Source organism: Lissotriton helveticus, chromosome 2_1 (genome assembly GCF_964261635.1).
Source record: "Lissotriton helveticus chromosome 2_1, aLisHel1.1, whole genome shotgun sequence".
Classification (NCBI taxonomy): Eukaryota; Metazoa; Chordata; class Amphibia; order Caudata; family Salamandridae; genus Lissotriton; species Lissotriton helveticus.
Window position 1 is genome coordinate 521,851,909 of NC_136059.1, and position 12,049 is coordinate 521,863,957.

The 12,049-nt window shown below is 43.1% G+C and overlaps 1 protein-coding gene across 3 annotated transcripts in view; it reads right to left on the reverse strand.

The window, feature by feature from the left end:
- Positions 1–12,049, reverse strand: part of LOC144819406 (interleukin-31 receptor subunit alpha-like) — a 720,774-nt gene that overhangs the window by 190,058 nt on the left and 518,667 nt on the right. For all 3 annotated transcript variants that reach the window (XM_078677309.1, XM_078677308.1, XM_078677307.1), the window contains one exon: positions 8,405–8,507. In XM_078677309.1, coding sequence (XP_078533435.1) covers positions 8,405–8,507 — 103 coding nt within the window. The remainder of the gene's footprint in view (positions 1–8,404; positions 8,508–12,049) is intronic.

Genomic DNA, 12,049 nt, shown 5'->3' on the forward strand with positions numbered 1-12,049 from the left:
GATCAGCTTGACAATTTTCAAACCTGTGCCATTCAATCTAATCCCAGACCATGCAGAGTCAGGCGGAGCTGCGCGATTATCTGGTAATAGCTCATGCAGTTATACTCAGTCTACCTACGTCTTTCAGTGCTCGCTGCACTGCAGGACTTCAATTCAAGTAGGTGAGCGGGACCCCAGTTAATCCAGTAAATGTCTTTTAATGTAAGCCAGTACCTCCAAGATGTGCCCCTCCGTCAAGCTCCGTCACAGCTTTGATACTTGTCTTCGCAAATGTTCTTGCCTCAGTGGTTGTGTTTATTCTATATAGTGACCCCTCTCTTATATAATCAGGGTCGCAATAATTTTCATGATCAGACCTGGTTTTATGCGCCTTTCTGTGTGTAATCCCCTGTGCATGCCTCTGGCCCCATATATTCTTTTAATATCCTGCACCGAGTCAATTCACCTTACGTGTTGTAGAAACACATTAGGCGTTTCCCTTGTTAGTGTTTTAGTTAATATGGAGGCCATTTCAGCCACTACGTAGCACGCTGTTCCTGTTGTCCTGCGAGCCGCTGCACTTTGCGAGATGAGAGAAGGAGGTCAAGTCTCTCACGCAGGTATCTCCCGACGTGCTCGGTTGCCCCAATTTCATGCCTCTCACCTCAGCTTTGCTGCTCACCGTTGCGACTCGGATCATCGGTGCGGCTCCACCACCATTGGGAGTGGGGGCCCAATCGCAGCCCTCCGGTTCAGCATCCCGCTTCTCTGCCAGTCGGAAGGCCAGCGCAGTTTACGCGACGTCCACAGTGCTGCAGTGTAGAAGGCCTCTTCCAACTGGAAGGATGATCACGTTGCCATGGCCTCGCCAGGTAGGCCGCTCTTCGCTTTCCTCGATGTCTGTCCTGCTGCTCTGCTGTTTCTGCGATTCAGGGCTCGGTTAAGGTCCTGTGTTGCTAGCATAGGCCTCTACTTATTGCATCAGGCAGATGCCGGGAGTGTGTGCTGTAATTCGCAGCATCTCACAGTAGGATTTTGCAGGATGAAAAGGTTGGGTCGTCAGAGCTTTGTTACTCTGCAGCCATCTTGGAACCAGGCAAGCTCTGCCCCTCATCTTGCCAATTTTTTTCTAACACATTTTTCCAAGATTTTAACTGGATAAGGAGGTTGTGAAATTGGTCGATAGTAACTGCTTTAAACTTCTCCTTTTCCACAGTTCCTATATTTTCTAAAATATACTGATCACATCTACTTGGGATATGCTAGGACTACCCATAGTTGTGGGTAGATCCTCTGCCAATGTTTCTTTACTTATATCCTCTAGGATTAGTTCAATTGTTTCGCTAAAGTTCTCTGCCAGATTGTCACACAATTTTTACCAGGGTGTCACATTCTGTTTATCCCATTCTGGATGTGCGTGGTCTCTCACTATACTGAATATTTTCCTCATTTTATTTGTACATTCTATGATTGTTTTTATATAATAGTTGGCTTTAGCTATTTACTTCGTTTTTATAGTTATTCAGTGCTTTTTATAGTACTATTTTATCTGTTTTTAAATAAGCCTTTCGCCATTGCCTCTCCAAGGTGCTGATGGCTTATGTCGCTATGCTAGATTTTTTTATTGGTATCATCTTATCTAATGTGCCTTTGATAGAGTCCTGTAAGCAACCATAATTCACATCCACTGTTGTATAATTTTGATAACAAATCTTGGTAGCACACCATGTGAATCCCTTGGACTTCCTTAATTTATACCAGAGGCTTTCTTGGATTTTGTTCTTACCCATGTTTTCTTTCCTTGCTATCATGAGTTCCTGTATATAAAAGGCAACTAGCACGTGATCAGATCTGCTTAATGGAGTTAGAGCTTCTACTATTATCTGGTCTGCATGAGCCAAAATCAAATCAAGGGTTTGTCCACCTTGGTGTGTGGGCCCATTTACCAGCTATTCACTTCCTATTGTATCACATAGGCCTAGGAGTTCTCTACACTGGGTGAGTGATCTATCCTCTGGCCATATATTAAAATCGCCAATCATAAAGAGATTAGAATGAATGAGTGCCAGGTTAGTTAGTGATTAGTTCTAGAAATCGGTGAAAACAATAATTTCTTAACCCTGGCGGTCTATAACATAATGCTACAGAGAAGGCTGTCCCATTTTTAACTTTTAGAAAGTTGCCCAACAATTCAACTCCCTTTATTTGATCAGTTTGTATGGGCACTATCTCGTATTGTTTATTTTTTTCAATTATTGCTATTCCTATTTTTGGTCGGTGAATTTCCTTAAAACCCTGAGGACAAGCCAATCCCATGGTATGTTATGTTATAACTATTTTTATGGCGCACTAATATTAGGTGTCTATGCGCTTACGGTCCGCATCCTGTGAAGGGAAACTAGTTTTTGAAAATCCATATTTTTATGTTTTTCCTAAATTCAAGTAAAGATGATATCTTCCTAAGAGCAAGCGGAAGAGAGTTCCATAACCTGATTGTACTATGTCTGAAACTCCTCCCCCCTGTGCATCATCTTGACTCTGGAGGTGGGCATAAGGAAAGCATTGGCTGAGCGTAACAATCTGCTAGGGGAATACCAACTGAAAGAGTGCCATAAAAATCGTGGGCCTTCTCTGTAAAGTGCCTTATGTGCAATACAAAGTGTCTTACATTTCACATGCTGACCGACTGGCAGCCAATGCAGATCTTGTATCTGATTTCACAGGGATCTAGGTCTCAGTTACAAAAAGAATGTCCCATTCATTAGATTCAAGGACAGTATTTAAATCAAGTACATGTTTCACCAGGGAACGTGCAGTCAATAGACCACATCTGTACTTATCTCGTGCTACCATTGGATTAGTTAGCATGATATTTTTATCATCTTTGTGTTCCTTGATCCCTATCCTACTTATTTCCACTTCTTGTGATGCAGTTTTATTTGGCCTATGATCAGCCACGGCCCGTGGAGGGAGTTATGGTGGGGCGGGGGAGGGACAGGGTGGGGGGTGCTAAAAACCAGAGTATGGATAATTGAAGGTAAGCAAACAATTTAATTAATAAAACAAATTTTGTAGCGCACCCTGCATCGCATTTTGCATGTTTCAAAGAACAAGGGAACCCCAGTATTGTGACCTGGGGTGATTTAGTATTTGGAGAAACAAAGGTCAGGTTGAGGCCAATAAGGTCCTCATGTTGCCTAGGCCACTTAGTTGTTTTAAACAGCGTTAGTCAGGTAAGACTAACGTAGTCCATGCTGGACTGGATATGCAATATATGCAGGGAAACAAGGTTTGGTATGAACTTGCATTTATTAACAGCATAAACGGAGTATCATAGTATAATTCTATTAGTTCTGGTGCTCACACAAAAAGTGAAAGGCGTGAAGTGAGGGGTGTTTGTGACATTAAAAATTACATTGCATTGACAACAACAATATGCAAAACTCTAAATTAATTAGAGATAGTAATAGAGTTTTGGTTGTACAGTCGACGGTGTTTCGGTCTCATGTATGTGAGATCATCATCAGGACGAGACAAGTGTAAGCAAGTAACCCCCCCATCTTCACGTCCAGTAACAGAATCAGATACAGCCACTCCATGGAGTTCACCTGGTCATATCACTCCATGGAGCACCTAACAATCGCTGGACTACTCCACGTCAACGTCAACCGCCACAGTGCCCCCTTCCGCAGCAGAACCAGGGTCACTCAACACCAATGGACAGACGCCCTCAGCAGCACCCAGCCACATACCTGAATCAGGCAGTAGAGAACTTCAACGCCTGGATTACTAGCACTGCCGACCGAGTTTCTCAGCCCGAATGCACAGATCCACCAAATGAGTCAGCTGGTACACCCCAGAACTTAGCACATCGAAACGCAGATGCAAACAACTAGAAATAAAGTGGTGAACAAGCAGGAACAACACGGACCGAGCCACTTTCAAGTCAGCCCTCAACAACCACCACCGCCATCTGAAGGCCGCAAAAATGGAGGCCCAGACACAATGGTTTGAGACCACCGCCAACCAAACCAAGGTACTCTTCACCATTATCAGAGACTTCACCAGCCAGCAAAAACTCAATCCCCTCCTCACATGAACTCTACAACATTCTCGCTGACCACTTTCATAGCAATAATCTACAGAAACTTCGATCCTCAACCCACCTACCTCCTCAGCATCCCATCGACCACTGCAGCCGACCACACGCTCACCACATGGGAACAGCTCAGTACACCAAACACAAATACTCTAATGAACTCCATCTATTTGGGAACACTCACCAACCCATGCTCCCACCGAATTTTTAACCTCGGAAGAGACAAAATCAGTCGTAAATCATCTTCATCCTCCACTTCCATTACTACAGCCACCTTTCCCAATGCCTGGAAACACGCAGATCCCAAGCACTTATTCTGCTGAAATACGATTCTGCTTTTGAAAGGATCATACATGGAATCACTTAAGGCTCCTCCCTCAGTCCCACCCTTTATAATTTGGTGGCTATTTCTCCATGAAAAGACTTGAACACTCTCTGTTTGAATTCAGTGAGAACTGAAATATTTCAGTTTGGTTCTTCTACTTCATGAAGCTCTAGTTCGTGGACATCTGAACTGGACCCTGTTCCAAACCGTTTTAACTGTGCCGAAACTAGGTATAGTTGTTGACTCTGACTTTCCTTTGTCAATCAAATTCAGAAAGTTGCCTTTCCAAGTTCTTACTTGTTAGAACACTTAAGGCCCGATTTATTATCATTTTATTATCATTTATGCAGCATAAGACAACAGGGGAGGAATGTGCCATAATTACTAACATATGGCACACTCCTGCTCTCTCTGTGCTGGTGCACTTGTGACTGCCAAGTGCGAACACAGGCACAGGCACCCTTGCATCATCGTATAAGTGTGCCTCCATTACATTGATTTTGTGCTGGAAGGGACACCTTCCTGCAACAAAACATTCCCCAGAGGTAGTTGCCTCTTTCTGCGCTGTGCTGCAGAATGCAGCACACGTAGAAAGAGGAAATGTTAAAAAAAATAAGCATATTTCTCCCTGTTACTTCTTATCTTGGAATGCATAGGCATTTTGAGACATTCCTATGTCTACTAGTCTTAGTAAATCAGTGAATGCACCAAAAACCATGGGTGGATGCATGGGAAGACCCACGCTCCACCCATGCAACGCCTTCTCCATACACAGTAAAGCAAAGCGCTGCTCTGTGTTACTCCAGATTTACTATGTCATGCAGAGCTATCTGCGTGTCATAATAAATCTGTGTTTGTATTTGCCTTGCACAGCCTTAGATGACCCAAAGGACCACGCATGTCCTTGATAAATCTGGGCCATTGATTCTTCCCCTTATTCCATCTTACTAGAGAAAGAGTGTGCAGTCCCTTATGCTCATAAAGCAAGACTACTATAGCTCGCTCTACCTCTGACTCCCTTAGAACTTGATTTGACGCCTTCAGATCATTCAAAACACTGCTGCCCAGTTGATTCTAGGCTTAAATCTTAGGGGTATATTATCAAGGGGGTTTATCTCCGTTTTTTTGGCTTTAAAAGCCAAGAAAGCGGAGATAAAATTATCTCCCTATTACCTAGCTGTCGCTAACACCAGTTAGCGACAGCTAGTAGGAGATAGCGACCATCTTGGGTCCCGCTTTGCATGTCAGAGAAATGTATCACTAATGACATGCAAAGTGGGTGTGCCAAGATGTTAGCGACTGGAAACAGTCGCTAACATCGCTATCTCCTATTACCAACTTTTGGAGATATTCGCGCTAAGCGCGAATATCTCCAAAAGCTAACACCTGCCCTGAGCAGTTCTTAGCCATGTTATCCAATGGGAGGTGGATAACATGGCTAAGAGCATTAGCTCGGTAATGCCTGAATATCGCTGACTTTTCAGCGATATTCATGCATTGCGGACGATTTTTATCGCATTTGCGATAAACCTTGGTAATACCAAGGTTTATCTGCGATAAAAATCGCCACAGGTCGGCGATACATTTTTGTCTCTAACCAAGCAATAGCGATAATTATCGCTATTGCTTGGTAATATGCCCCTCAGTTTCTACCTATCGGTGCTCCCTTCACTGGCTTCCTTTGCAAACTCATTGTCTTTTTAGGCTGCCTCCTCTGCTTCCGGATCATTCACTCCGCAGTTCCTTGCTATCTTTAATTCTACTTTCAGAAATACTGCCCTTATGGGTGTCCCTGGTGTTCTTCCTTTTTTGTTGAGGTTCCTAAAATCTGTAAGGCTAAGAAGGGCTGCAGAGTACACATTCAATCAATAAATGAGTGATAGAGAAAATTGGAGAACTTAAATTGAAAATTGACTACTAAGCCTTATAAGTTGGAGGACTATGTACCTTGTTTAGCAAAATGGATAGAAAATGCATATATTAGAAAACAATTATTACAGTTCATGTTTTTAGTAACTGTGCAGGAAATTTGCTCTTCATTGTCATTCAGGATGTTATGATTCCATTATTCTCAAGAGAGTTTCATATCTGCCAGTGTCTATAAAGTTATCATGCTGTGACTTGGGTGCAGAGCTGTATTCCAAGCTATGATGTATTCGGTTCTTTGTCTCAGGCTTATTATTAATGTCCTAATATCTGGGAGGATCTTCCATGAATATTTTAGATGGTCAAGGGCATGGAGGGAGTATCTAGTGTAACGAATATAATCCAATGAGTAGGTGTGTCAAAAGGCAACACACGTTTCACAATTTGAGAATGTTCTCTAGATGTCAGTTGAGGAAAGTTTCACCACATGATGGGCATAACGGACATCGCTGGATCCCCCACGGTGCGGGGTGCCTACACTTATCTAAACGTAAAGGGGGCCCCCTCAACTTGTCAGCTTGAGGGTATAGGCATTGCAAGAGGCTCCCTCACCATTTATTGCAGGCCCCCCCCATGGGTTTCCTTATGCCACTATCCCATGAAAAAGTAATTTATGCAGACGAAGAATCTTAATTGGCAGATGTAGTGTAAATGTTTTTCTGAATAGATGCTAAAGGGGATGGAGAGTGTTAAACTTTGTACACTTTAATTAAGAACTTGAATAAGGTTTGATATTTTATAGGCGACTGGGTTGAAGCATTTCTGAGCAGTGAAATATGGCTGCAATGCCTAGTACACACCTATCTTTTATTTGTATTTTTTTTGGGATACATTACAAAAACATAATCCCATGGATGTTCCCTAACATTTTAAATAAGAGGTGTAGAGGAGGATACAAATATGTACATACAAAGCAAGTTAACGAGCAGTGGAATTCATATTCTTTAAAATAAAAAAACGAGAATATCCATAACTGTCCAATCTTTCTAAACACTAAATTGTGCACCATGGGCCCTCTCTGAGGTCAGAGAAAGGAGGGAGACTATAGAATGTAGGTGAGGGCTTGTGAAGCAGGGTTATCAGCAGTGGCGGATCCTTCGCCAAGGCAGGAGGAGGGTCGCCCCACTGCTTCTGCTGCAAGCTGAATACAAAAAACAAAATGATAATAACATTCCATTATAATTTTACTTTTTGTATTCAGCTTGCAGGTGATGGGAAGGGTTGGGCTCCTCGCGCCTCACAGGGAGGAGAAGTGGTGGCAGCACCAAAAGGGCGCATGATGATTTGGCCGTCCATCTCAGGCCGGCTAAATCGTCATGCGCACTGCATGTTCTCCACCCACGCTGCACTACAGCCTGAGTAGAGAACATGCCCAGCCTGCCAGCCCCTGTCTGAGTTCAGAACCACGGCGCTCAGACCAATCACAATGCTAAGACAGCGTTGTGATTGGCCAGGGGATTCTGGGAGGCTGTGTGCTTCGCTTCCTGGTTCCAGGCTGCTCCAGGGAGGACGGAGGAGAAGCGGCAGTCGACGTTATGAAGATAAGTGGTATTTTAAAATTGTATTTATTCCCCCCATCCCTCGGTCCCCCCGCCTCAGCACCCCTTTTGGGTAGCAGCCGCTACTGGTTATCAGGAAGTGTTTTGAGTTGCGCCTTGAAATAAACCAAGGAATACTATGTCTTGTATTTCTAAAGTGGCTTCCCAGTGGAGTTGCGGATGTCAGCCAGGCAGCTGTTTAACTTGGAATGTACATTTGTTTTCAGATCTTTTTAGTCGAAAAGGGTGTCAACCGATTGAGTAGCAGAAAGTGATGAGAGAAGTACTTTTTATAAACTGATTTGCAAGGTAAGAAGCTCTCGCTGCTCCACACTGAGAGCCATGTAGAGTTTTTGGTGTGGGTCAATAAATGACTGGATGTGGGTAAAAAAAGGATTGTGTTACAGCTTGTTATAGCTTGTTTGGCCAATTGTCTTTCAGTATTCATCTGTCTGCACCTAAACTGTGCCACTGTGGATTTAAATCCTGGGGTGATTAGAACGTATTACGTATGGAATTGAAAACGTGTGTTCTTACCTCTTCACCACAAAAAAGCAGGTACCACCACATCCAATGATGCTAAGAACAATGCCGACTCCAACACCAAGTCCTGTTTTAATACTTATATTTTCACCAAGATCTATTGCAAAAATAGAAGACAAAACCAAATGCTGAAATTCATCTGCAAATAAAGGACCTTCTCATCAAATGCCGCAACCCACCATGTCACAAATATTTTCATTCAGCTTGTTCGTCCGGAAGGCCAATGCTTCTTCACCCACCAATGGGTGACATCATAGCCTTGGTGAACAACCTTCAAAAACCTTCAAACGTTTGCAGGTTAAATGTTTTTTGCAGTCTAGTACTTAGTGAATGTGTGCAGATTAACAGTCAATGGATATTTGATATCAACCATCATGTATGATAACATTTCTTTGTGTTACCCATAAAATTTATTTGTGCAAGGCACTGATTATTGACTCTAATTTACAAAATAAACAATTAAAAGCAGCTACTCTTTAGAAAGAACAGTTCTATTCTTTCTTAGTATTTCTCGGAAGGCAAATGAAAAATAATTATTTGCCATACAAAAATATTACTGCACTGCTATGTCCGTTATATTGTGCTGTGCTGAAACAGCTCTCTTACAGGAAGCCAGAGATTTGCAACTAGATTGCCCACTAATGAGAACCAGCATGTCCACAGACTTACTGTTATTGGAGGAGATGTTTAGTACAGAGCAGAATGATCAATCCGCTTAGTTGTTGGGCATTTCTGTAACATTAATCAATTAATTTTTTGTGTTAAGTTTAGAACTGGATAACAGTGCACCTGTACAAATACAGATCTTTAAAGCTGCATTCATTGTAAGGTGTTTACAGTGTAGACAATCATTGGCAAAGCCAACAGGTGTTTAAAAACACAATCATATGCGCTTGAAAAGCTGCACTTAGCACTTTCCTGAGCAACGCTGCAGTATATTAAGCCATTACTAGAGGTCCCTCCAGTCAGACATATAAGTATTTGCTGTAACATGCTGTAGTACCTTAAGCTATTGCTAGAAGACCCTTGTAGCACGCTGCAGTACCATAATCTATCACTAGATGTCCCTTGCGTCAGACACAAATGCCTGCTGTAGCAGGTGGCAATACCAAAAGCTATTGCTACAGGTCCTATAGAATTCTACCACTGCCATCTCTCAGATCTCATGTTACCAAGGCTTTGGAAAACCACTAGGTGTGGTTTCAAGGCACAAGCACATGCATTCAGAACTCTTTATTCTTGTCTCTGTGCATCTTGCCTATTTTTCTGCTTATGTCTGTGCATTGTTATTTTTAGTACTACGCTTGCAGGGATGCTTCCATGCGGAAGTACACGCTTAAGGAATACAGGACACAGTCATAGAAGGTGCAGAAAAGGTGGGTTGTGCAGAAACAGAGCACAAATAGCCTGTGCATGACTGGATTTTTCATGGATTGCCACACTATAGCCAGGACTATTGGAATTGCCAATGTCAGGTAAATATTTGACATTTTGCTTCACGTTACAGGAATGGTTTCATTAAAGGGTCTATCCAAGAGTGGGTAAATGGAAACGGTAAAGTCACATAAGTAAGATTTCTTCCAATTCTGCCTTTTTCTCCCTCCTGCATTATATTTGTCTCTAAACCAAGATGCTTAACGTTTCAACGGTTAAAGAGAAGGCTGTTTTGAATAATAGAATGCAAGGGCTTAGTATACTCATGAAATAGAAGGAAAAACGACGATATATGGAAGTAACACACAATTTAACATTTTGAAAGAATCAAAATTGTAATGTCAGTGCTTAATTTGTAAAAAAAAAAAGTCCAGGGCTCTAAATTTTTTATTAGGAGTCTGCTGCCACTTCTTCCAGGTGTCCGCCCAGCTATATTCCTGGCACCATCAAATTGCATCATTTGTCATTTCCGTCGCCCACATGGGCAAAGCAAAAGCAGCCAAAATCAAAAGAATATTACTGCTTGAGAATCATGACATGGATTATAGCAGTCCACTTATTTGACAACATAAACATACATTAAAACAAAAGGTCTGTAAAAAAGGGAAATGTATAATATCTACCAAAAGCGACAATGCCTCAGCAGAAACCCAATGCCTGTACTATGAACTGAGGTCTGGTGCTCTATCGACTACATTATAGAGCGCTTGCATTAATGCCAGAGCCCCAGTTGCTATGGAGAAACATGCCATGAACATCAAAACTAATGAAGGTGTTCAAAACTGACACAGGAAAAACTGGCAAAGCTGTTTAAACAATCTGAAAGGCTGAGCACGTCAAATCAGATCGGGAGTAAAACATTGTACACTGAGGCCTTGTAACCGTAGACCTTCATTTTACAGAGCTTAAACTGTACCAGAAACACACAACAATAATAGGCCTAACTGAGTAATGTTCCTGGTTCTGACTTCAATGTTACTTGTCATTGACACATCTTTGACTGGAGATGGTGAGATGAGACTCCTATTTCTATGGTACATACCTGCAGAACGCCAGTAGGACTACACGAGCACAGGACACATCTTTAGGGGACTATTGTTTGTTAATTAGGGTTGGACTAACCATTAACTTAATCTGTGAGGAGTGGGTACTGCACTAAATGCTTTGGACGAGCTCTCCTGCTTTTTTAATGTCACTTCACTGTAGAGCTTAACTTTACTGGTGATTAGTATCTCAGTGATAAACATTGCTTTTTGAAGTTGCATTTTTCAGGGCATCTCCCACGCTTATGCTTTTATTCCTATCAGTTATGTGAATATACATTGGCACTCCTTACGGCACCTCTGCAGAGCTCATCCTGGTATATCTACACCTACCTGTACCCAAGTGTTACTGGGCACACCTCACAAATGCCAACATGTACAACAAACAACAGCATCTCAGAATGTATGTTACACTATGCAACATTTACTTGTAATGCTGTTTTCATGATAGAAATCAACTGGCATATAAATGCCAGAATGCACACGTAAATTCTGAACAGAATGCATCACCCACACATGAATATGGGATTCCCAAGAGCGCTATATCACTGGCACCAAATGCCCAACCCCCAAGTCATCGGGGCCACTCCTGGCTTTTTGATTACCACTGGAAAATAATCTACTAACCTCCTGGCCTTGGCTCTCTGGATTGCTTTTAACCCCTTCGCTGCAGCGGCTATTCCGCCGCAGCGCTAAGGGGGCGGGGCGGTGGCACGGCGGTCCCGTGCTCGTGACGGACCGCTCCGTCATGGCACGCGGGTGAGCTGTGCTTGTGACGGAACGGTTCCGTCACGGCCCCGCCCGCTCAATAGAACGCGCCGCGCAGGCGCAAAATCAGTGCCGCGCAGGCGCGGCGGCGGGGCCGTGACGGAACCGTTCCGTCACCAGCACAGCCCACCCGAGGCTCGTGACGGAACGGTTCCGTCACGAGCATGGGAGGGGTTAATGTCTGTATGTCAAACGGCACTGTTTTCACACACTTCACTGCCACTGAAACAGTGCTGGAATCACTTGACTGTGAGAGGTTCAGATTTGTGAGCCACACTGGAGACTCAGTGCAACAATGGTCTCCTTAGCTCCAGCTCCTTGCACAACCTCGGGGATGGCGGGTCACAGCAGGTCATCCAGGCGTGGTGATGTACTTAATAAGTCCAGGCCTGGT